Source organism: Apaloderma vittatum, unplaced genomic scaffold (genome assembly GCF_000703405.1).
Source record: "Apaloderma vittatum isolate BGI_N311 unplaced genomic scaffold, ASM70340v1 scaffold6790, whole genome shotgun sequence".
NCBI classification, from domain to species: domain Eukaryota; kingdom Metazoa; phylum Chordata; class Aves; order Trogoniformes; family Trogonidae; genus Apaloderma; species Apaloderma vittatum.
In genome coordinates, this window is record NW_009694949.1 from 24,990 (window position 1) to 52,054 (window position 27,065).

Consider the following 27,065-nt stretch of genomic DNA (forward strand, 5'->3'; position numbering starts at 1 on the left):
GCCCCACTAGAGTCTAGGATCAGCACAAAGAAAAAGAACAGTACTTAAATGTTCCAACAGCAGCTGCAAAAGACAGTCAGTCACTAACTACACCAGATGGGACTTGCCATATTGCTGTCTGTCAGATATATTTAATACTCTATTAAAAATATTCCCAAAGAATGTGCCACTGGGCTCCGAATGTAGCATTTGTGCATTAATCTACAAAATGGAAATTAAAATATTATGATTATCAGGTCATGCAAACAAGTTGGGTGCCATGCTAATTAAAGCTCATGTCGCATCCAACAGATTGATGATAAAAAGAAAATACAACCAATGGCAGCTGGGATGTTCTCTCTCCATCCATTTTTAGTTGGTTATTGATCTAGAAATTGTGAACCAAATGTGTCTATTTTGGCATACTGATTAATGACGTGGCCGTTCAACAAATATCTGCAATGGCAAGAGAAGTGACAGTGAGAGCTAACACACTATTTCAAGGGTGGGAAGAGGTTTCATTAAGCCAGGGCCTTCAACTTGCCTCACGTATTGCTACGGCACGCTCCAGGAAGCAGTTACCACATCCAGAGGTTCATACCCCAGGTTTTTTCCAACTTTTAACTCACGAAGAGTCCTTGCTATGGCATTTCTGACCAAGTATGTATATTAGGTTTAGACCATAACTTCTCTGTTGTAACCAGAAAGCAGTTTACTCACAGTACATAATTGGCAAGGTTTTGAGAACTGCAAAATCACTGGAACAGACTTAGTTACCGGCACGGCCTTCTCCATTAGATACTTGCCACTAAGTAAAGGTCTGTTGAGTGTATAAAGAGGTGGTAGATCTTCTATCTCTGCTATCCTCTGGTATACGGCTCTGGATAGATGATCCCCATGATATAAACTCCCCAAGATGATGCTAGAGAAGTAAATTGGCTCCACAAAGAGGCTAAGTAAGGCTCCTTGAATACCCAATACGTTCCACCTAAGAGGGAGGGAAAAACAAAACAAAAAAACAAAAAAAACACTTTCTTTTTAATGGAACAAGTAACATCTGCCAGACATAACAGCAGTCAATCACAACGGACCAGACGTTCAACCCTTCCTCTTGACCAGCACATGACTATGACAGCATAGCTGTGACACCAGCCAGAATTTCAGAGATCAGCTTATGGGATGCTCAGCAAAATCCTGAGTAAGATGACCTACAGCAACAGGTCAGTGTCAGCATCTACTTCAGCAGCAGTAATGACTTTACTTCCCTGCTAACGTGCCTGGTGATGCATTTTCCAGCACCCTAATGCCAGAGACGGGGAGGATCATTCAATCAGAGAAAGCTAAACTGTGACATCCTCTCTCAGAAACAGCAGCTGATGCCTCTGAAAGACACCTGGTAGTGGGCAAACCATCCTTCCCAGAACACAAGGAAGATTGTGTCTGCAAGACCTCAGCACCTCATCACTATAAGGGAAAGCTTGTCCTTGACACCACGGCCAAAGCGTCTGCATCCTGCTGCCAGAAAATGTAATAGCTCACAATACCCACGAGAAAACTGAACCCCAGGTGCATTATACTTTTTGCTCATTATAGCTGCTTCATAGACTCCAACCATAAATTCCTGTCTGCACCACTGTGACCTGCACTGGATCAGGTCCAGTGGCAGTGATACAGCATGCACAGGAGCAAAATACTGAAGGTTTTTTGTAGCTGTGCTCATTTCATCAAGTTCTGGCTCTCAATCTGTACTTAACAGTCATACAAACTACTTTCTAAAACCTTGAAGTCTCCTGCAGAGTATTTGCACTGTCCTTGTCCCTGAAGTATCCTTGCAAACAGGTTGGCACTATTAAAATAGCATACCTGAGTACAACGGCAACATCCAGACACAAGCAGCAGGAAAAGGTTTTTTGGTGCTCGAATAAAACAGATGAGCACAATAATATCGTGCTCATACAGAAAGGCTGTCCTTATTAAAAGGCCCATCCTAAACCAGGCTGCAAGGTAGGAAAACAGGGAACTCTGACGTTGCTAAAAGCGTTTCTTGCAGCTTGTGCTGGGATGGCGTGGCTACACATCATCATCAGTTCAGGCTAGAAAGTAGACAGCACAACTGCTTCATTACTTCAGAAACTGAACTACATATGTTGACTACAAGAACTGCAAAGTTGGCTTTTTTTAAAAAGCTTAAAACAAAAATTGCAATCCCAGGAAACTATTTATTTGCGTATCTTTATGAGGATGAGAACGGAGGCAATGTGCATTGGCTTACTCACCTGTCATTAAAGGTTGGCCTTAATGAACGAGCAAAAATACCGCGCTAATAAAAAATAAGGCAAAAAAAAAAAAAAGCAAACGTCTGAGGAAAAATACTGAGTGAAAATTATTTCCCAGCATCAAGGTGCCCTTCTAAGGGCCTTACCATGACTAGAATTTTATAAGCACAGACGTAGTTCAAGTGCCAAATGCATCATGAGAATATTTGCTTGTTATGTGCAGTATTACCTACATCAAGCATAGAGAAGCATATGGACAGAGGTAACATTATGGAAGAAACACCTGGGAAGAATGCAAGACTAAGCACTGCAAACTGGGGTCTTACAGTTCTAGCTGAAACTTGCCGACACATAAATGAAGCTTCCTTAAGTGAGGCACAGTGCATTTTATTTTTCATGAACAGTACTTGAGTGACAGCTGGACATTTTTCAAAAAGGCCTCTGGCAAGCCCCAGCTCCCTAAATAAAAACCTTTGCCAGACACTTTTCCTGCCTTCAGCGTTTCCCGAGTTTGTGTTTTGCTGCGTCTTCCCACACCGGGTGACTCTCTGGCACAGAAAACGCAAGCTGTCTTGCTAAATTTCTTTTTATTAAAAGAGGAGGAGGAGCGTGGACACCTGAACAAGCTTCTGCAAGGTGAACTGTAGGAAGTGGTTATTAATTACAAGAACTGCTCTGGGACTGCCCACGTGCCTGCTGTTCTGCTGCGTCACGCTGACCACCGTGGCACGTGCTGAGGAGCGCTGGATTTGGAGAATCATAGAATCATAGAATGGCCTAGGCTGGAAGGGACCTTAGAGATCATCTAGTCTAACCTCCCTGTCATGGGCAGGGACACCACCTCTCGACTAGACCAGGAAGCTGGCTTGCTGCAAGGTTTGCAGAAACCATTTACACAACCAAAGCCTGAAGCTCTTAATATTGATTAGGCAGGGTTGGGTGGTAGTGAGGTTTATAAAACTAGCTTTAAATTTCAGCTGTTATAATGAAAGAACGTGTACTTATCTATGGAAACATGTATTTGTATCAGAAACTGGCAGTAACGCAGAGATAAATGCAAAACCCAAATGAAGCTTGCAGACTGCAATGAAAGGCTGCACAGAAACTTTCTTCTTGTTCCTTTGTCATACTGTACTTCTTTCTGTCAAACAGCAATTTCTCACCTCCATTAGCATATACACTAAAAAACACCTTTACAGACATAAACTGACTAGATACACCAATTTTTTGGAAGGCTACAGGCACTGCCTCCCAAAATGGTAAAACTCCCTCGGCTTTCCAGTTTACAAGCACAAATCATTGGAATGCATGCCAACAAATGCTGTCAGACTAGTATGAAAGTTTACTGAAACCACAACTCCTTTTGAAGTTAGTGGGCCAAATTCTGAATTTCACTACAAACTGTGACCTGCAGAGCAGAAAGAGCAAAATTTATTCCAGAAAACTTTATTAAAGTCACTATTGCTTTTCCAGTGTAACTATTAAGCATAGGATATTCATATTAAAAATAGTATCAGAAAAGCGTTAAGTAACTGAAGAGACTTAAATCTAGCTTACAAACTCAAACCTTCCAAGGCTCAGATGTTTATAAGACAGAAATGAATCTTTCCAGTGCAATGTCACACTGCAATAGAGTGGACACAGACCCTGCCCATGGCAAATTACCCATTTAGCATTTAGTGGCTCAAGGAAGTGAAAATGGAAGGCAGCTCTAACATCGCTAAACATCAGCAGTTTAGATTTCTCCATGCATCTTGTTTTACAGGTACAAAAATGCAGGGTTCCCACATAAAACAACCTGATCTTGGGTCCAGCTGTACTGAGCAGATCACAGAGCAGGCTGGAGCCCTGCGGTACCTTTTCTCGCTGTTAAAGCAGGAAAAGGGCACCATGTTTGCAACAGAGAAAAGCACTCAAGCACAAGCACAATACTGGAATGCTGCATCTTGTCAATGGTGACGCTGAAATGCCTTAAGTAAGGTGCCCAGGCAGATCTGCCAAAGGGGCAGCACACCTCAGCAGGCAGGGAGACACCCTCCAACATAAAACTTCTCCCTGGAAAAACCTGAGACGCTTGTCTTGGCTGAGCATAAAAGCAACGCCTCTTAAGATACATTGGGTTTTGTGTGTTTTACACATTCTGAGTGATCTGGATTTAAGTTACAAGAATTTTCTTTCACAACCTTTAAAATAAACTACCTTCAAAGTAAGCCTGACATTTAAAATACAAGCTTTTATATTATATAAATCATGAGACACAGGATTTAGGTCCAGACTGTCAGCACTTACACAGAGGTGCCTTGATCTTGAGGCAACAAAATTTCTCGAGCTCTTCTAGCAACAGTTAGAAAAGTACTTCAGCATGAGGAGGGAAACAAAAGCCGCAAATCAAAGCCACAGCTCTTCCTTTTCCTCAGACAGGTCAGCTAACACACTGCAATGGCCCTTACTAGCAGCTGGATTAGGAGGTTCAGTGTTCCCAGAATTAGATATACGAGTTACTGCTGCTTTTCTGGGATAAGAAAAAAGAAATTATAACTTTATCCAGGTATCTGGCCACCGAGCAGCTGCAAAAAGCTGCAAAATGTGAGAAAGACGACCGTCAAAGGATGTTGTAACCTGCTGCTGCCATAAAGTGTGAAGTTGCAGCCCATCTCCAGCGCCACGCCTGACTGAAGAGGACTCTGCCTGTCACCACCCCGATCCTCCTCAGTGTGCTAATCTTACTGCTTGCACAGCTCCTCATAAAGTCAGATCAGTGACACGATTCAAGATTTTTAAAATAAAAAAAAACAAACCCCTTGGTCTGTATGAGGAGCAACTGGTTACATCTGGTGTGACCAACATATGCATCTTTTTACTATTCCTCTCTAAACTCTCATTATTTCATATATCCATATATTCACTGTTTGCTATGAGGAAGAAATAATGCCTAATTACACACAACTTTGTTATTTGGTATTGGGTTTATTTTTTCATTGAGAAATTTCAATCAAAGTTGTACCAGTAGATCATTTTTTCTCATGTAGTCTTTTTCTTCTATAAAAACTCTGCTTCTCCTTGAGTCTTTCTGTTTAGCATGAAAAATCCAGCTATCTGAAAGGATTTCAGGTGTGAACCAAAAGCTACTTCAATTCAGAAATGCTGCTGAGACGTCTCCCTGGGAGTATCGCTTGAGGTGCCTTGTATCCCCAAGTTGCTCGAACAGCCCACAGTTCCCTACGCTACAGCGAGACCAAAAGACCAAATTTTCCATCACCAAGAGTTTGCCATGTCCTCTGCCTTGTCTATGAAGTAATCTTGTGCCCAAATACCCAGATCCTTCAAATCACCGCATCTCGTCACCTTTACACACCAGACCCCAGCAGCGGCCTTAAAGAACATACGAACTGTGTTCAGCTCCTGACTATTTACACAGAGGATACTCTCTGTGTAGTGTGCTCACCTGAGGTTTTGTGGAAGAGAACCACATTGGGGAAATCTGAATCTTGCAAATTTGTCATACCCATTGGTTTTCTTATTTCTTATTTTCTTATTTCTTATTTTCACTTAGATGCTATTGATAACTACCTGGAGAATGGGCACACTTTCTCAACCTTTTTGCTCTTCTCAGTTACACTAACACTACAGTCACACTCAACTGAAAAAAAGAGGGAAGAGGAACCAGAGATTGACACCAAATCAAGAGGAGTCTTCTCCTCCTTGCTGTTTTGTGACATTTCTGCTTTAGTCTTCCACGTGCTCTGAGGCAGCGGTATCTACAGCGGATTCCTAAAAGGTCTACTGATTTCTTCCTGACATACAGCTGATTTCACAGCTCAGGATAGAAAAGGTGAGTAAAATTTAACTCCACAGCAACTCTTTCTCAGAGCATGCTAGTGCACCCTTAGCCAAAAAAAAACAAACCACCACCCCAGGTTGAAAACACATGTTTTGGGTAAAAACTTTTCTTTGAACTTTCCAAACACAAATGTTATTTTCAGATAAATTTCAGATAAATTACTACTTTGGTAGTTTATTATTTCAGTACTTTTCAGTACTATTTCAGTAATTACTATTTTCAGCACTATTTCAGATGAAGCATTGAAATGAGGGGAACCTAACAGCAATAAAGCTTGACGTTAATATCAAACACCTTAGTATCACTCTCAATAATATTTACACAGACAGTTTTATGGAGGATGTGAGTCACCACATGTTGCATTTACAATGGTGTGCACGTGGAACTGCTGTCAGAATTCATCTCAGGAAAATTAATAGACTCTTGCAACTACCAAAAGGAGACAGACTGCAAAACCTGACAAAAACAAGCGTTATAGCTCATCAAGAGATCACAGAATCCCAGAATCATCCAGGTTGGAAAAGACCCTTGGGATCATCGTGTCCAACCATTAACCCTACTCGCAAGTTCACCCCTAGACCATATCACTCAACACGACATCCAACCGATGCTTAAACACACCCGGGGATGGCGACTCAACCCCCTCCCTGGGCAGCCTGTTCCAATATCCCACAACTTTTTCCGTGAAGAACTTCTTCCTAGTGTCTAGATGCTCTTATTAATATAATTTATAAGCAGCAAGACTACGAAGAAAAGTATTTAGTAGGCACTTTGTTTACAACAAGCTTTTACTTGCAACTGATGGCAAAGGAGAGAAGGTGTCAGTGTGAGAGAAGGTGTCAGGCTATCCCCAGAAAGCATTTTGCCTCCTCATATCCATCTCCTGCCCTCCTCTGCGACAGAGGTGCACAGCTCAGACAGCAGCTGTCCTGGGGGCTAATCCCAAAGGCAGGCTTGACGTACCATGACACCAACAAGATTTCAAAGGCTTTTGAATCGCAACACGAACCAAGAGCTCCTCACAACCCCTGTGCATCCAAGATATGGGGCAATTTGCTGCTGGAAGCTGTGGAGCCAGGGGCTCCTGCTAATTCTGAACAGAAGGTGCTCGTGTTTGCAGGAGCTGTGCCCACGAGTTTTCCTGCACCTTTTCTAGTTTCCAAGACTGCTGTGATCAGCCTCACAAGTTTGAGGCCGGCAGCATCCCCAGGGATGCCTGCAGAGCCGTCACCTCTGTAGCTCGGTGACAAGCATTTCTCTGTTCCTGCGACCACATTGGCCGTGGCTCATCATTCACGTGCAGGGACACTTCTGCTGCTCGACTGCAACTCAGACCCGCCGGGCAGGTCATGACCTGCTTCCTGTGGCCACCCATCTAGCTGGGCTTTATTCTCACCAGGGGGCAGAACAAAGAGGCAGAGCTGACTTCATTCAGCTCACTGCAATAGGGTTCCTTTTCTGAGTTTAAAACTGGTTTCTCTTTGTTTCTGTAAGAGATTAACTGAATCTCTACGACCAGCCCACGGCAGCAGCTACAGCTTAAAGAGGTGGCAACATCTTTATGTGAAGGGGAGTCAGAGCTTCTGTTACATCAATGGCTTGGTCAGTGGCCCGCGCTATTAAATCAGTAAATGCAAGAAGCCCATGGTCTTTCACAGCAGCACTTCTCACAAACACCTTTTTATTTATCCTGGGGTCAGATTTGCAATTACAGACAAGATAATCTGTTTTCCCTTGTAGCTGTACCTAGTACTGTTCAGAAATCACACTGGGTCCGTCATGGAGCTTTCCACCTAGAAATAACTCTCAAAGACACATGGGCATGGACATAGCTAAAGAACATGTAGCCTTCAGTGAGCACGTGTATGATTTTAAGACATGCTTGTGCAATTTCTTCAGTCCCAAAAAACTAGGTGGTAGGGTCAAGAAGAGAAAGTCATTAGGGAAATGAGAAAAATTGAGTTACAAACTTCCATTTGGACTTCCCACTCTGAATACGCACAAAATGAGGCCAATGCACAGGCACACGATGTTCTTTCACACAAATGGTTATCAGAAATAGTATTTTCCCTTCTTTAGAGCAGAAGAGCACCAATAACTTCCCCTCAAACAACCTGACCTAATGTTAAAGCTCTTCTCAATTCCTACAGCCTTCCTACCAAGGAAACAGAATGAAGAAAAATTTTGCTTTTTTCAGCAAGACATTACTCACAACTGGAATGTTTCTGTGTGGAATGTTCCTTTCCCTCTTTCTTGTGAGACACTTCGTGCCCAGTGTAATTCCTTCTCTGGAGGACAACTAGGAGGAATGGGGATTGTGAATGACAGAGGACCAGTATGGGAAAATATCCCTTTATGTGCCTGGCCTCTACTACCCCCATAGATTATGAAAAATAGAATACTAGAGCATTAAAGGCACCTCCTTGGAGTGCCTGGCTCCTGCCTTCCCTGTCGCCTTGGAGTAGTGTCACAGAATCTCTTTGGTTGGAAGAGACCTTTAGATCATTGAGCTCAACCATTAACCTAACACTGCCAGGTCACCACTAAACCGTGTCCCCAAGCACCAGATCACATGTTGTTTAAATACCTCCAGGGATGGTGATCCCACCACTGCCCTAGGCAGCCTGTTTCAATGCCCCATGACCCTTTCAGCGAAGAACTTCCTAATATCAAGCCAAACCTGCCCCTGGTTGTAATAACAATCCATCACCTCCTGGTAGCCGGGTACATCTGTACCTCACAGCAGGGCTGTATCTCAAAAGAGGTGACATCAGTATTTCCAAACCTGGTAACCTGATGGGCCTGTAGAACTTGCGGCAAATATCAGAATATTTCACCACTTTGAGGGGGCTGGTATGGAAAAGTACCTGACAAAAATCAATTATCTCAAAGGGAGACCCTTTGATCTCTCCTGGATTGCAGTGGGCTGTGACCAGCATCTCCCCTGCGCTGAGAAGCCTCCCAGGTACCACCTCCCCGAGGCTGTCTGCTGACAGAGGCTGTGGTGAATCTCAACTACTGCCCAGTCAAGGAATGCCCATGATGCATCGTGACTATTTGCTCCAAACTCAAGAAGAGGGAAATTTTAACGACAGGCTAGCCTTGACATCCACCCCTCTGCTTATCTGTGTGTCTGAACATACACATTTGCTTTCACGAATGTGGGTGTCCATACAGGTATCTGTCTCACTGCCTGTATATTCTGTATTTATGCGTGTAGACACATATATATATACACACATATTCTTTAACTGAAAATATCTTGTAGTAAGTTAGTATGAATCCTGTCATCCACAAAGTCCTAAAAATTCTGCTAAATTAACCTCTTTTATCTACCTCATGTCAGTAATAAATTCTGACAGGTGCTAATCACAACCTTTGCCAAATCATCCTTTCTGCGGCAACATCAAAAGGTGCATGGCAAAACCAGACATTGTGGAACAAGGTCAGGATACGTTTAAAACAAATGCATGTATGTTAATGACCCCAAATCAATTACTCTGGATACAGAAACCACTCTGACGCCATCCTGCAGTGCCACCAGGCACTAACAACATTAGGATAATCCTATTCTAATGCTTCTGACCCAAATGGGATTAAATTCACTGCCTTTCCATGTTTGTCACAATTTTTCTTGGATGTTCCTACCAGGCTCAGGAGGGTGCTAGGCAGCAGACTGAAACAAAGTGCTCAGAGGTCGGAAATAACAGCTTGGATTGTACATATAACCCACGCAGATGAGGCTGTTCAGATACAAGGAGTTCCCCGGCTTGTACAACCCTGTACCCTGAATCCACCCATGCCTTTTCTAGGCTGGGGCTGTGAATCTTTTGGGAAAGCTCAGTGTAAATTCACAGGGCTCAGGCATACTGGAGAACTGCTGGACGCTACTGAGCAATGCATTCTTTCAAATGTAAATGGACAAAAGACGGTCATAAGCGTCAGGGAAATGCAAAAAAGAAAAAGAAAAGAAAAAAAAGAATATGAAAATTTGGGCCTCCTTACCCGTCATACAGTCTTTGTTCTGTGTCAAGGGGTTCTATTTGCTTCCTTCACTGGCACAAACAAAATTATTCCCATTAGCCCCAAGGAGAGGTGACAGCTAGCTACGCAAGCGAGAGATGGATTCTGTTCTGCATCACACAAAATCAACAAAATAGTCAAATGTGTTCTAGCTCAACAACTGTCTTCATAATTTCTTTTATTTGCACTGATAACAACGATGCTGTGATAAAAGAAGTCAAATGAACTTGGCACAATTACCATGTCAGGTGGCTGAGAGAAGCTCCTGGCATGAAGCTGGGAAATTTATTTGGTTTATGTTGCTGAAAATACTATAAAAGAAACTGAAATGTAATTTTTGTAGAATTACTTATTAACAACACTGTCCTAGCTTCTGACAGGCCCTATCCATCTATGTTAGGGAGATTTAAATTAAAGTAAAACATCTTCCTTCAGTAGGGATGCTGATTACTTGAGACAAGACTAGAGAAACTAAGCAGTTACATAACTTTCCTCCTGTATTTTTGATGTGGCATACGCAGTTCACAAGAATAGTTCCAACTTCATACACTTGATAAATTTTGAATCAGGCTAACTGTGACTTAACAAAACAGCAGAGCATTTTAATCAAAAAATAAAGTATCATCAGCCCAAATACATGGCATTTCTCATCTATTTTGCTAGAACACAGAGGATGCTGCAAACAACACTCATTTCATAAAATCATGTTGCAACTCTCCCACATTTCTGATACTTGTTGAAGGATACTGCTGCTAAACTTTTTTGGGGGATAATCATTTGTCCATTTATGATTTTTTAAAAAAAAATATTTCGATCTTTGTCAAAAAGGATAATAAAGAAGGAATTGGATAAAATATAGATAAATGCATTAGTATGAGTTAAAAATTAAAAGTGCCCATCAAGTATGATTTTTTTTTTAACTGGAAAACCTTTTCCCTGTATAAAATAATACAAATCTAAATCTATCCACGGAAAAGGTATGTGTCTGTGATATCATAGACTCACAGACAGGTTTGGGTTGGAAGGGACCTTTAAAGATCATCTAGTTCCAACCCTCCTGCCAAGGGAAGGGAAACCTTCCACTAGAGCAGGTTGCTCAAAGCCCCATCCAACCTGGCCTTAAACTTTTCCAGTGATGGGGCAAGGTCATATCTCATCAGAGGAAATTATCCAAATATAACTAACGTAAAATATTTATTGCACCGTTATTGCTAATGCTATACTACTTTATATAATAATAATTTAAAAAATAATCAAAAAAGCATTCCTCTTCTATTTCACAGTGATATCAGTACAAAACAAAGCTGTCATGACTTGAACTGGCTGGAATTATAAGATTTCACCTTGCCTCTGAAGCCAGCAGAAGGTCTGACACCAACTGCAGGTGAAGGATCAGAGCTTTATCACAGGAGTTACAGCCACCCCCACGCTATGCTCAAGCAATGAAACAAGCCAATCCATAACCCGGGTGCAGGTATCATGCAACCCTCCTCTCCTGTTCAGCAATAAAAAGCAACGGCAAAGAAACCAATCACACAACATCTCACCTCGCTATCTTGTCACTGCAGGACATGGTAAGCAGCCTTTCTCCTTGCAACACGCCATCCCATGTCTGGATAGTGGTAGTAGAGCGCACGGGGATGGTCCCTTCCCCAGATTCTATTTTTGTCCGTAATTGTCCTCTTGCTTTGCGGTTTGGATGCCTGTCCCCTTGATCTAAACAATAAATATCACTTACAATCAGATGAAGAACATTCTCAAGGTGTTTTACAGACAGCATTACAATAAGAAGAGCCGATTAAAGGTGTTTGCCTGCATAACTGCTGGCTCGTGTAATAATTTCTATTGCTCCTTGCAAATTAGCTACAGCATCAACATCTCCCACAAGTACCGTCTTCTAAAACACACTTGCAAGTAAACGAAGCTTTCCACGAAGAAGCAGTAGGCAGCAGGTAACTCCTTCAACTCTGTTCTGCGTGTTACAGCGTTAGAAAGAAGTTAATGGACAGATCAGGAAAGGGGCAGGCAGGCAACCACCGTTAAAAGATGAGAACAGTGAAACAGTTCGGTTAGTTCCGTACAAATACTTGCTGACTCACTGGCTTATCTCGGCTACCATTCAGCCTCTTCAAGACCACATGGTGGATCAGTCTATACTTAACTTCTACCACACAGGAAGAACAGCTCAGATTTTTATTGAAGAGATCTTTGTCTAACACACATCTACACTAAAAGGAAAGAAGACACCTAAATTTTAACTGTGCTGCTTGTACATGCTCAAAGAATACTTTAAACTCCCTTGCTCGAGCAGGACTGCTGTCATACCTTCCTGTGCTGCTTCATGGGGTGAGAAGATCCTCGCGTCGCCACAAGGAGATGTGCTGATATAGAGATGAAACTGCACATTCTCCTTCAGCTTAAACCCGCCTCGCTCCGATTTGATAAAAATGGATTTTTGTTGATCTTCTTTATTGCTGAAACAGAGAATAAAGCTAAAGTCAAAACTGACATTAACACGTAAATAACCATAAGCTGGGAAGTCTTAAGAGGCAAGGAAAACAAACACAGGACCTCTGGAAATTTTATAGGGTAAATCTAACAGTTATTAAAATTAGCAAAATTAAAAGACCATCGAGACAGGAAATAGAGAGCCCTTGACATCCTCAGATGTCAGGAGCTTTCAGGTACTTAAGAGCAAATGAAACATCACCACCCCTTAGCCCACTTGAGATTACTTTGATTTACATGTTTACAGTTTACAAAATGATTCCCAATTATTTTTTCTGTCCTCCCCTCTCATGATTGACACTAATCGAATACACGTTTTGTTAAAGTCAAATTTTAGGGCAAAGGGCCTGAGTGCTAAAGTAAACATCCTAATGCAACAGGACAAGTGTTTCATACTGAAATAATTAAGATAGATGTTTTAGACAGACACCTTCTCAGCTCTGTGAGATCAGCTCATCTTCCTTTTCCCTCTAGCTTACCTTAAATAAAGCTCAAGTTGTGTATACAGAAATTTAAGCAGGCACCGGCGAGATACAATTTCCGCATGGCAATCATTTAATGCAAGACCACGGTCACTCATGTATTCACCATTGATGCATTTTGTTCCTGTAGAAACACTTATTACCAGGGCATCTTTCACATCTGTACCTGCAAAACAAAATTTCAGGAAGAAGACGCAATTAAAATCACAAATAATCTAGCAAGTGATCTTCTTGCAGAACCCCAACAAGGCTTCTTTTTTTGTTTGTTTGCTTCTATTAATTTTTTTCCTTCTGATACTTTCTTTAAAGCAAAAGTTTCACTCAGCCATACCCAACCTGTACAAATATAGACTAGGGTTCTTACGATTTCTTCCTGTTGGAGTTCAGACAAGTTAGAAATTGAAAACCTGCAGGGAAAATTTGCTACTTCAGGAAGAGTTATTTAAGCCTGAGCTCCAAAGATGGTGCTTTTTTCCTGAGTCCCAGGCAGCCACCTAGCTTCCAGCATGTACCTTCTGGCCACCTATGCAGATACTCACAGCGACTTTAGATATCAGCATGTTATGGAAGGGTATTAAGCCAACAATAGGAAAGGTAAAGCTAGGGAACGAAGAAGTTCAAATGCTTAAACCACTGTAAAGCTTATCAGCAGTATAATGCTTCTAAAAGTGTAGCTCTTGGCATTAAACCATTTTGTACAATAGAATTAAAAAATATTTTGGGTGTTTTCTATACAGAGAACTATTTTTATCAAAGAAAAAAACCCAAAGGTCAGCTGCATGATGAATTCAGAAAGACAGGTCAAAATATTATAACCCTCTAGCAAAACTCTCATCAAAAAAAGTCCCAACAAGCCACACTAATTTCTGTGAAGCTCTCGAGGTCTCACCAGAAGAGACAAATAGCAGTCAAGCCCTGCCAAATGCCTTCTGCTGCCTTCTTCTCCCGGAATAGTTTCTGCAATGTAGAAAAGCAGAAAACTCTGTTTTAGTGCAGCCCAAGCACTTGAGCTGAGGATCCTCCCGTATAACCACCTGGCTGCAGGATGGCAGTGCCGATATAAAGAGCGTAACCAGTAATTAGCAAGAGAATTAGTAACCAAATAACTGAAAAGGTAAGTGACACATGGGCTGTTTGAGCTCTCACCCTGGATGAAAAATACAGCCTCCGAAAAAAAAAAAAAAGAACCTTTGCCTGGCTGCACCCTCCTGCCCACAAGGCTGGAGAAGACCATCAAGGACGAGGAGGGAGCCACTTCACTCTACAACACAAGACTGTGCAATGGGGTCATCTAATTCCAGGGGTTCCTCAGACATATCCATGCAAAGATGGGTTTCTAATTCTATCTAAAGCTAATTCTTCAGTTAATCACAACGTATTCACATGCTACTTATGTCTTAATTGTAGTCACATGGCTTTTCTGGGAATTGTGGACACAGGACTGTAATTAAAATAAAATCTTGTTAAATATCATCAATACCTTAAATAAAACTATAGCATGTTCCTCACAGCGCTTTGTGTTTGGGGCTAAAATGGTGTTTGTACCACACAAATGTTTTGGCGGTCACAACACTTGAGGAACGTCAAAGCTCTCTCTCCAAACCTCCCAAAGGCCAGTGCGCTGGGAATGGGCACCAGACTGGGAGGGGACACAGCCAGCAGAGCTCAGTGACAACGACTGAGGGATGCCCCACACCATAAGCACTGTGCTCAGCAATAAGAGCTGAGGGAAAGGCACAGAGGACGGTTGAGATTACACCATTTGTCTACCCACAAGCCTTCTCACTCTCTGCTTCCATTTTCTCCCCCCGCCCCAGAAAAGAGGGCAGAAGTGAGACCGGCCAGGGTCAGCCCACCACAGATGTCTTGTGACAGAGTTTGGGCCACACCGTCCCTTTGTCACACTCCCCTGTCCATGGAGGGTGACGTGGCAGAGCACAGATCTCGTGCCAGCAGAGAGCCACGACATCACTGCTGCTCGTACTCGCACGCCAGTCTCAGCTGCCAAAACACCAGCTGCGTTCTTCAGATATTTTTACTAGAATGACTGAAACACAAAAGACTAAAATACAGCAAGAACAACGAAGTACAAAACCTCAAAAACTTGGAAAGCAAGTGTAATTTCTTACATAATATGCTAAAAGCCCAAGAAAAGCCATCTGCGTGACTGATGCAGTGAAATTGAGACTTACTTTCAAAAAGTTGCAGGTTAATTTTAAAAGGTACATGTATTTTGTAGATCTGAGTTATCTCAGATCTCTCAGTCAGTCAGAAGACAGGAACTCCGTGAAAACAGAAGTATTTGCAGGTCTAATTTTCCTGTAATTACCTTCAGCCAAGATTTAACTGTGCACCTTAGAGATTAAACAGTAGAAATATATTTCAACACTGGTTGACTGAAAAAAGATAGTTTCCTAGAATGCAAACAGAGCTTTTGTATTTAAGCAGTTAAAATAATATATTTTGTTTTTTCTTTACCTGTTGTCATGACAATTCCAGCAAGGACTTTTCTACGTGCATGTGGAGATGTGAAATTTTCTGTCAAATCACTGAATTTATCTACAACCAAGCGTGCAACAGCATCAGCTAAAACCTGTAGGATCACACAGAAGTGCACATTAGAAAAATAAACAGGTAATTTCAAAATTACAGCAGCATTAGGTTATAAAGATTTGCACTTTTAAATGATCTGACATAATAAATGGAATGAGTTTTTATTGTTCACATTAAAAACGGACATTGAGTCATTAGCAGGATGTCAAGGAGGTGGCTGGGTTTGATTTTCAGGTATACTGAGCATCCGCAGCTCTTTACAAGCGGAAGCAGAGCTCTGTTGTATGCTCCACGTCTATTAAAACAGGGTCAGACAGCCCTAAGGCAAGTATCAAAGTACCGAATGCTCATGATTGTTATGAACATTTGAGGCTTAGGAGAACAACTGGATAGACAGATAAGCCTGTACGTTTGTGCTCAAATCTCAAAACACATCACTTCAGTATCCTCAACATTGGACCTGACAAGAAGACTGACGTGCAAAAAACCAGACTCCTCAAACCAACATGTAAACTTTTTATAACACACAAATTCATTACTTAGCTATTACATAAGTAAGAACGAATCTATTTTCAACCCTGGTTAAACACTGTCTTGTTTTTACAAGACATATACAAACTTAGGAATAGAAAATGTCAATGTATAATCCAAAATAAGCTCTCTCAAAATCAGGAAGGACTTATCACTTTCACCTTCAGGAAAACTTGAACAATAACAGTCACAGCCTTGTATCTTGCCAGCAGGGTTAGCAAGCAGCATCAGCCAGGGGGCTAACTTCTAATATTAAGGAAAACTTCAAAATACCAGCCCTGCTCTTGTTGAACGACGCTTCAGATCGACACTACAGGTAATCTCACCTGCCGTTTTTAAGGCAGCTGGAATTCTAACAACTAGAAGAGACAAGTAAAGACTAAATCCTTGAATTTACACCTGGAAAAAACCTGACATCCAGGGCACAGATGGTGTGACGAGCAGTCCCAAGGCTGGCAGGAGAGACAGGGCAGCCCGTCCCCACCCTTCTGCCACCAGCACCGGGACCGGCAGCTGGAGAGGAGCAGACAGGTGGTGCCTATCCTGGAGTACCGTTTTCTTCACGACGCTTACAAGAATCAAAAGCCTAGATATAACGTGGAGGTGCTCTCAAAGTTAGCTTCCTTCTGGAAAAGCTTTAGCAGCCAAGGAAGCAGTAATTAAAGCTCACATGTGGCGATTTCAGGGCTTGACAGCTTCTTCCAGAATCTGTCTGGAAACAGCCACCAGCAGTCAGTGGTAACTGAGGTCACATCTGCACCAGGTGTTGGTCAATGTTCTGCAGTTCCACAACTTGTAGACTCCGAAGATTCTTGACAAATAGAAATTTTCTTGATGCATCTGAATGGACTGCAACTCAAAAAATCCTATTGACAGATCGAGAAATTTTTCAGGAATGCAATTTCGCTCAAAGGCTATGAACGTCTCTGGTCAGGCACTGATTTTCAAACAAGGTCTTTTTGTTGCTGGACCCAAAATTGTGTTACAGTCCATGCTCTGACAGCACCATGACCACACAGTGCAAAAATCTGCTTTTAACTCTGCTAGTACTTACCTAACGCAGAAAGCTTTTGTAAATACACAAAAGAAAAACAACGAGCGACAGTGTTATTACCACCCTGGGTTTTGAAATGGAAAACCAATAGACAAAAGGCTTAAATTATTTCCTCTCCCACAGCCACATGGGCAGATCACTGCAGGGCCAAGAAGGAAGAGTCCCCATTCCAGTGTTTTATCCATAGTCCCACTGCATGGTTATGGATACTGCCTCCCAGCTCCACGTTTTCTGCTCTCATTTCTCTAATATATATATTTTTCTGCTCTACCTTACATCATGATGTGCTGGAGAGAAGAACATGGCAGACAGCTGACAAACTACCAGGCAATGTACAGTTGTGCTGAGTGACATTATGGTAGAATAATATACTAGTGAAACAAACATTTCCAAACAGGGATGGACCTGATCCACAAAGAGAATATATGCTTCAGAGAGGCTTCAAAGCCTGCCAGAAAGGCTTGACATCCATGTAATAAACATAAACATTATGGGTCACATCTTCTCCAAAAAAAAAAAAAAAAAAAAAAAAGAGTGTTAAGACTGATAACTGGACGAATCTTCTCCAATGATGAGCTTTTTCCAAAAAAACCTACTTTTTCACATAATAAGCAAAGCAGAGGAGACTGTGGTGTAGGTATACAACTGAAAGCACAGCAAGTCCCTCTGGGAAGATGTAAGCTGGCACAGAAGGATGGGATAGGGCTGCATCTCCAACAGTGTGGAACTAAGCTGCTGGGAAGGAAACCTAAAAACGCTTGAATGAACAGGACGCCAGGCACTGGGCAGGGTTGATAAGAAAGACTAAGCAGAACTCAAGAGAGAAAATGACTGCTGGAGATGCAAACAATAGGGGAGGAATGCTAGGGCAGGGAGGAAAAAAAAATATCCACCAGAAAACAGGCAGATATATAAATGATTTTTTTATTTAATTGATACTCAAGTTGCATGATAACAGGTGAGTGGTGAGGAATAAACACTATTAACACTATTATTAAGGCTTAGGTCTTTTATAACAATACTCACATGATAAATCAGAAGAATTATCCTTTTCTTCCAGGTGGTCTACTACATTAACATGGTTAAGAGTTACGAAGAACATGGAAGAAACGGGAATAAGGTAGGCTAGGAACACACCACTGCAGTTCTGGGAACAGGACTTACTGGCCTTGCTGTCCTCCTCTCAAAACGAAGGACTTGAAACTGTCTTCATATCAAGCCCAGGCCAGTGACCTGCCTAAGTAAGGATCTTTCACTTCTCATTCTGACTCTACACTCTTAATAAATATTATTTGGAACAGAAATTGAACTCCAGTCTCACCTTCCCACTGACTGCCCTGACACACTGTTCCTCTACCCCCGCTCCTGCAGTAAATCATTATTCAGAGTTGGATAATTCAAAAAAGCAAAGACCTAAAATAGCTGACAGTCTGCTCATTAAGGCGTGTGAGCTCAAAGCTATTTTTGGGTGTGTTGTTCCTTTCTCTGATGAAGTTACAGAGTATCCACTTCTTTTCCACACATACAGACTGATTTTGGTTAACATACATCTTGTAGCGATGTTGTAGAAGAAACCCCTAGACCACATATTCTGAAACTGATGAAGTTGGGGTCTGTCTGGACCTGCCTGAGCCCACCCCAGCGGAATGCTGATCATCACCCACGAGACGGAGCCAAAGGCAGGGGGAGCAGGGGCACTGCATGGGCTCACAGCACCCAGCTCTCACCAGGGAACCGACCCAAGACTGCCCAGCCTTTTGTGCTCTCCTTGGATCTCCAGTGGTCCTTCTCAAGCACCAACGTTCTCCCTCGGCTTTATTTCTTCTTGCCTTCACAGTTCAAATCTTACGTGAACTTTCACACGCTGATGAGCAGTGGCAGTGCTCACAGTAGCTAAAATCAAATTCAGCCAGGTCCAATACCTCTCCTCTGCCAGTAATCAGCACATACAATTCAGAGAGGGCAGAAACGTATCTAAGCTAATAAGACAGGGTTATTATTTTCTATTGCCCCAAAGTTTCCTGTATTTATTTACAGAAACTCCTGCCTGGGAGGAGAGTCTCTCACTGCTTATGCAAATATATCTTTTACATTTCTTCCAATTCCACACCAATTATTCCAACATATAATTCATTAATTCCAATTAATATATTCAGTAATATATTTTTGCTAGCTTCAAATCTGTTACGTTCTTGCTCTGCATACACTAAGCAGTCTAAATTGCCTTAAGCTCTACAGTGCCTCTGCAGAAGCAGCCTTCCCAGATCTCCAATCATTTTCATCATTAATTTGTACATCTTTTCTATATTTGAATACTTCTTCTACGTTTTTTTTTAAAAAAAACCATCAAAATAATGAAGAAATAGGGAAGTCCAATAGAGCATCTGCTGGTCCTGAGATGTCCTAGGATTCTCTCGTCCCATCTCCTGAGATGTCCAAGGTGATGCTCAGCAGTGGGACCAGCTCTGCGGGTGGAGATGGCCTCAGCCAGCGCCAGCATCCCCCGCAAACACGTCTCTTCCCAGGGCTGGGGCTGCTGGCAGGGATATGGCACCAACACGCAACAACGTGTGCAAAGGAGCTTTTACCTGGCCTAGTGTGGCTCTTGCTGTGGCTGAGTGCTCAACACTACTCTTTGCCCCAGAAATCAGACTGGTTCTTTGCACTAATGCTTCTCAAAAACCTGCCCACATCAACTTCCATGCTTCATCTAGGAACATGAGACCCTTTGTTTCCAGAAGTGATTTTATAAGACTGTTCACACTTCAGCATTTTCTCCAGTTCTCATCACTTACCAACTCTGCAGACTTACGACAAGGCACGCACTTAAATTTTTTAATTATACTAATCTAAGTATGCTGAAACACACATTTCCCGTCTGTGGAAAATAGTAAAACTTTAAGAATACACATTTTTGAGCCCTTGATATGTCCTGTGGTTTAATGCAGAACACAAGACATCTCTTTGCATCAAGTGGTCAGAGGTAAAGTGAGGATGGCTACTAATTCACTAAGTAGCTACCTATAAAAATATTTTCTTTCTTTTGGAGAGGCAAGTCCCTACAATGCAACACTGACAACCTCTTTCATTTTAACATGCTTGCTGCCAAGGTGATAACAGTACAAGGGCTGATTTTTCTCAGCAGAACATTTTCATCCACTCCAAAGCACACGTTGAGTCACTTACTGACTTTAACTCATTTGCCCAGCAAAAAAAAAGACTTTCCTCACCGCAGGCAACGTTGCTTCATCCCTCACAAAAGGTCACGCTGTAAGCAAGCAGATAAGCTTGCTTTGCAACTGGTTTTACATGTATTAAACCACAGGATCAGCACCTCAACAGCCCACTATGCAGACCATAACATTATACCTATGCCCATTTTGTAAGCTGATTTCTGATGTCACCTGCCCTTCTGTACCATCTGAAAGCCTGCATGTGTATTTCCACATTTAATTTTCCTCAAAGTGTCTGCAGCTCTTGGGAGTCACTGGATCAGAGACACCCATTTCAGCCAACACTCACAACCACCACTGGAGCAGGGATCATCTCTACCTCTCGACTCTTTCTGCTCTACCTTTTTTTTTTTCATGAGACACTGTGAATTAACACACCAGCTACAGGCAGATTTTGAACCTGTCGCCCAGGAACACAATTCCAACGTCTTCATTGGCACAACTACACTGTACTTTTGCCCTTTTCACTAAGCGTTTGGATATTTCCACCCCTTGCGTGTTTCCAGCTTCCATTTTTTTCTAACACAATCAGCATTTTATATCATAGAATCATAGAATGGCCTAGGTTGGAAGGGACCTTAGAGATCATCTGATCCAACCTCCCTGTCATGGGCAGGGACGCCTCTCAACTAGATCAGGCTACTCAAGGCTCCGTCCAACCTGGCCTTGAACACCTCCAGGGAGGGGGCAGCCACAACATCTCTGGGCAATTTATTCCAAAGTCTTGCCACCCTCGTACTGAAGAATTTCTTTCTAAGGTCCAATCTAAATCTATTCTCCTTCAACTTAAACCCATTTCCCCTTGTCCTATCAGTTTTACTCTTGCACAAACTCCCTCCCCAGCCTTCCTGTAGGTTCCCTTCAGGGACTGGAAGGCAGCTATTAGGTCGCCCCAGAGTCTTCTCTTTTCCAGACTGAACAGCCTCAGCTCCCACAGCCTGTCCTCGTAGCAGAGGTGCTCCAGCCCCTGGATCATCTTTGTGGCCTCCTCTGAACATGCTCCAACAGACCCATGTGATGTATGGGTTATAACAAATCCTACCCTCATTTATACCCATAAGCTGTGGGACAGCTACCCGGGACTTGATCAAAACCTGACAAAGGCAAGGAGCTCAGAAAAACTCAGCACTGCCCAGAGATCCATCCAAGTCCCTGAAAGGAAAGAGGCTGTGCAAGCTGTTACATCTTGGCCTGCTGGGCGGAAAAACAACTTAACCTTCTTAGAACGACACCTCTTTCACGTCTCACCTCCTGCCGTTTCCCACTTCCCTATTTCAGTTCCAATTTTCAGCATTTTACTGACTCAGGAACTCATAACACATTACCAACAGGGAATTTTTTTTGATGGCTGGGGCCAAACATACTTTTAAAATCACAGCAAAGAATGAAGTCTGAAATTACTGAACCTAGGGAAGAAAACACAACTACCTGAAACAGCATGAAACTAGATTTGAAAGTTAAGGAAATAATCATTAGTAACACAATAATTGTGCAACATTAAAAGAGAAAGTATATAAGAATTTCTAAATGATGAATATTGTCCATCTATTTTGACAAAACAACACACTGAAAAGTCACATCTCCTTACACTCTTTAACCCTGTTTTATCAAATCATACCAGTATCTTGCATTGTTAATGACATCTCAAACAACGTTTTTGAGATAAAAAAGGTCAAACCCTTGAAATTCTCAGATAAAAAGTTGCAAAAAAGTCACAAGCAGGTATTTGAATTTAGATGGGCATATAATAGCATTTAAAAAGACCCAAGAGATGCAGCAGTAAGGGGGCAGTCAAACAACCATTACTGCACTTTGATTCGGGAGAAACAGAAGCAAGCAAACAAGGGAGAATTTTTCTTCATTAAAAAAAAATTACTCCATTCTAGCTACTTTAAATTTCTTTGCTAGTATGTCTGGCACTTTCCCTAGTTCATTAGTTATTTAATTTAAACTATTTCTCATCCAGATTTACCTGCCTAAGTAACTAACATATACTTATTAACTAATTTCATCAGAACACAATCCTTTAGGTGACAGCATGTATCTTGGATGCGTGTACTGCAAGCGTGTCAATTATTTAGACCCTGGAAATACACAGTGACTGCATCAGCCTTACTTAATCTGTCCTTGACTTCCACTGTTCAGCTCCATTAATGTCAACAACTTCAGTTTGCAGAAGAGAACTATTATCTTTTCCGCTAAAAACTGTTGTATGAAATAATAATCTTAAAGCAGTAATTCTGACCTGAACTCCATCTAAGTCTTGCTGCCGATGAGAAGCAGCAGTTCAACCTTTCCTCAGCACAAACCATAATCCAAGCTGGCACTGCACAGGGCTTGGTGCTCTCTTATGTGACATGATCAAGCCTGAAAGCATCAGCACCAAAGTCTTCTCTTACTCCAACAGAACACAAAGAGTTCATGCAATTGTCAGAAGCCATAAGTGGATAAATCACATAACGTGTATATATATATATATATAAATGCAAACACACTCACAGAAGCAAAACAAAGAGCAAAAGGGCTGTTCAATATGACTCGATGCACACGACTTGACTTGGTCACTACTCAAAGACACCAAGAAAACCCCAAGGGCTTCTCACCTGTGGTAAGTGTAACTGGAGCCCCTCGCTGGGAATGGGCTGTCGAGATGGGGTCTGGTCCAGCTGCATGTTAAACAAGGATGCCAAGGCCGACTGAGCAGCCCGAGCTTTTGCCAGCTTCTTATTCCTTCCCGAGCCTTCAAAAGTCTGACCGTCCACTGCCACGGCCATGACAAAGTTTTTGGCGTGGCTCTCCCCGCTCTCCGAGAGAAACTCGTACTTCAGCCCCGGTCGCAGCTCATTGAGGATCATGACGGGGTTCTTCCCGCTGGCAGAGGGGTAGGGCGACGGTGCGGGGAGAGGCGACTGGGAAAGGCCGCTGGCTATGGCTGACGACGGCAAACCATAGTCCCCGCTAGAGCTAAAGGACCCGTCCCCGTTGGACCCCAGGTAAAAGGAAGCATCGGAAGGGACCGGCGTTTCGAATCCATTGAAAAGGGTGTCAGGGAAGTCTGCTTGGTCGGAGGTGAAGTCCGTGTTGACTGACAGAGTCCTCCCCATCGCCAGGTGGGCTTCCGAGGCGTTAGGGAACTGGACGAAAGAGCGCAGAGCCTTCTCGGCAGCATGAAGCTTGGCTTTCTTTTTCGTCGGGCCAGACCCCTCAAATACCTGCCCGTTGACTTCGACTGCCATCACAAACATGGGGGCGTGGACCGGCCCTGTCTGGGAGAGGAGTTTGTACTGTAAACCAGGTTTAATCTCATTGAGTTGCATCAGGGCGTTCTTTGGCAGAACAGGGCCAGGTGTTTTCTTCCTCTTCTTGGGGCGAAATTTGGAGTGGCCATTGTTGCCCTCCTCCAAAGGTCGCTTTCTGCTGCTGCTGCCGCCGCCGGTGGAGAGCTGTGTCCCCTCCCCGGCGCCTTGCCCGCCACCATCCTTGGGGGGAAAGTTGTCAACGTTGCGGTTTTCTTTAACATCAGTGCTGCTCGAACCTGCGGTGCCCAGAAAGAGTAACTTACAATGCCTTCGTTGCAGGATCTTGTAAATGCAAAATTTATAGATTCCTTTATCTCTCTTTGCAACTGGTTAAGTGATGTGTGCTCACAGGTTAAACATTTTGCAATACCACCAGGGATAATAATAATGCAGTACAACCTCTCGGTAGTTCAAGAAGTAACACATTCAAGAACAGTTTTCAAACTACACATTTGATACAGTCATATATAGCAAAAAACCACTGCAGTTTATTTTATTTTTTTTTTTGCATTTAAATCATGCTGGAACAAAATTTCTACCCGTAAGTTACATTTGGTCTGAAAAATGCTTTGAACAAGAAATGTAAGATATAGTAGCATATGCCTATAAAAGAAAGAACCAATATTAGTAAAAATTATTTATTAGTAAAAATTATTTATTAGTAAAATAAGACCAGTACTAGGAGATGGATATTTAATTCTACTTTATACTTATTTTATTGATTTCATTCATGCTGATTTTTTAATTAGTGATTTTAGTTGCCAAAATTGAGAAATTCCATAAATAAAACCTCAGCCACAAAAAATTAGGCAGCTTTTTAGTAGACACTTTGACTGAAGAGTGCTTGAATGCTTTTGCTTCTCTTTATCTATTCTATATTCTCTGAATTCAATTCTTTTTTTATGCTTTTCCTAGACTTTTATCTCATTTCACCCCAGTTTGCTCAGGAACTATAGCTGCCTGCTGTGCCAGCGTGACCACAAAACTATTTTAAGTATTTCCACAAAGACTTCTACTCAGAAACTTTATATTTGTCATTTACAAGCTATTTTCTAACTCTTTGCAAAGTAAGAAAACTGTTGTCACAGCATTACAAACACAAAAAGCATGAAAAAGTTTCTCCCTTAAGACTACATAGGATACAAGTGTGACAAATCTTTGCAGTCCCCAAAATGATACTGTAATGGGGGGAAAGGCACTGTAATATTAATTTAATGATTTATTTTCTAAACTAGAAAGTTGAGGTAATGATATGCCAGAGGTATATTTAAAGAATTATATCTGCTATAACTTGAAAAAATAACTGCTGATTTTCACCCCAAAAAAGCAACTAAGGAAATCAATTATTTGAGCTTTATATTGGCAGTTGTGAAAGAAAAGGCAAATTTAGTAGGTCAAGTGTTTCTAATTCTTCCAACATTCTAAAATTTCTAGATTACACCTACACCCATACTAGGTGATAAATATTAATTGAAATGAGAGCAAACCAGGTGGAAGCTGTCTTTCACAGTGACAAATTTCAGTCACGCTTTCAGTCTTCCCTAAGAATCCCCTACCACGCACACATCACTTCGCCCAGGTTACAAAGCTGATGGAATGGTTACTAAATTTTCATTTATAACATCCTCCAGCAAAAGCTCGATAGGTTACTCCTTTCGGTGCTCAAAGAGAAACAAAAGAAGAAAAAGAAAAGATCAAAAGAAAAAGCCAAAGTATGAACACATTTTGTTAAAGCACAGTAGCACAACAAAGAATTGTATAGTACCGAACATTAAATTCCAGTCAATTAAACTCAGTAAAGAATGAAACACTAAATATTCTGAAGCACTTCGTTGCTAGAAATCTGCTACATTTAAAAGTTCGTCTTGTAACATTCAGTCACAAATCATATTGCCTGCAGAACGTGTTATAGGGCCCCAACTGTCAGTACAGTGTTCATGCACATAAATTCTTTTATATATATATATATATACTCATACATATACAGAGAAGGAATCTAAGGACAGTAGTGTGAATTTTTAAATCTTTCCTTACAGTGAGTTTCTTACCTGAAGCTATAATGTCCAAAAATTACATTTCATCTAAAATACCATTTCTGGAACACTGCTCTTGCTAGTGGCACCAGGAATTTGCTATTAACCAATGTGACTTTTAGGCTAAACAGAAATAATTTAGTTAGCACTAATTATGGCCTCTGTTTTTATCTTATGTTTTTATATGAAGACTACTACCAGTGCCTGTATAAACCACAGAAGGAAAATATGAGTTGAACAGCCTCCGGTTGAAAATAAAAAAAAAGGAACTTCTGTATGTAAGTCTGGCAGCCGGGGGAAGTCCTTAATCCATCTCACGACACAGCGAGGGGAAAGGATGTCCTGACAGAGAAGGGGGGACTTGTAGGAAGCAGGAAAGAAACTTGCATGCTTACCTTGTCTCAACAACAAAGAACGGAAGAAAAATATGCCTTGCCTGATAAGTACTAGGCTTGTTAGATCTGGAGGACCTGCAGGGTGGAAGAAACTAGGAGAGAAAGCAAGCAGGGAGCTAACAGTCGGAGTCAAACCCGGAGACGATGAAAGTAGACAAGTTTCTAAATCGTGGAGGTGATCCAAATCCAAGCCTCGCACACGATGGAAAGAAAAAGACCTTCCGGGAGAACCAGAAGGACCTGAGTTTGTTTCAACCCACAGAGACTGCAAGAAAGAGGAACAGCTGCTCAGGCTGAGGGTGAAGACATGCTTTTGGTCCTTTTCTTTAGCCTGTCCTGCCTGCAGCGATGAGGTCCTGTAATTACCTTAGGACTGGAGAAGACCTCACAGATTAGTCAAAAAGTGAGGTCAGCTACCACCACCTGTTAAAAGTCAGAGAAGTCATCTCGTTTAATCTTTTCCATATTCATGCAGGGGGTAACCCCTCCAGGCCAGCCTCTCCATGCTGTTCAGAAACAGCTCTCCCTTTTCCAGGCACCTCAGCTTCTAAGTTAACAACAGCCTGACAAGCTCAGCCTCACCTCACTCAGCTCCCCACCTGTGACAGGGCCACCATCAGACCCCAGGAGAGGGTATCAAACCAGCGCAAAGATACAGCAGCCCTTCCTAGGGCAGCCTCTCAGCCTGCAGGGAGCCACAGCTCTGGGTTGTCCCAGGGGACATGACAGGGAGCCACCGATGGGGCTTTTGCCCCCAGAAACTTTTCAAATTGCTTTTCAAGACCCCAGAAATCCCTGGCATCCACAATGTCCTGGGCAAATGTGTTTCACAGTTTCATTACGCTTCGCATGAAAACA

The 27,065-nt window shown here is 42.1% G+C and overlaps 1 protein-coding gene across 2 annotated transcripts in view; it reads right to left on the reverse strand.

The window, feature by feature from the left end:
- ADARB1 (adenosine deaminase, RNA-specific, B1) overlaps positions 1 to 27,065 on the reverse strand; it is a 52,581-nt gene that overhangs the window by 7,825 nt on the left and 17,691 nt on the right. For both annotated transcript variants that reach the window (XM_009869321.1, XM_009869313.1), the window contains 6 exons: positions 23,084 to 24,015; positions 15,588 to 15,702; positions 13,107 to 13,275; positions 12,445 to 12,593; positions 11,667 to 11,835; positions 786 to 967 (listed from right to left, as the gene is read on the reverse strand). In XM_009869321.1, coding sequence (XP_009867623.1) covers positions 786 to 967; positions 11,667 to 11,835; positions 12,445 to 12,593; positions 13,107 to 13,275; positions 15,588 to 15,702; positions 23,084 to 24,015 — 1,716 coding nt within the window. The remainder of the gene's footprint in view (positions 1 to 785; positions 968 to 11,666; positions 11,836 to 12,444; positions 12,594 to 13,106; positions 13,276 to 15,587; positions 15,703 to 23,083; positions 24,016 to 27,065) is intronic.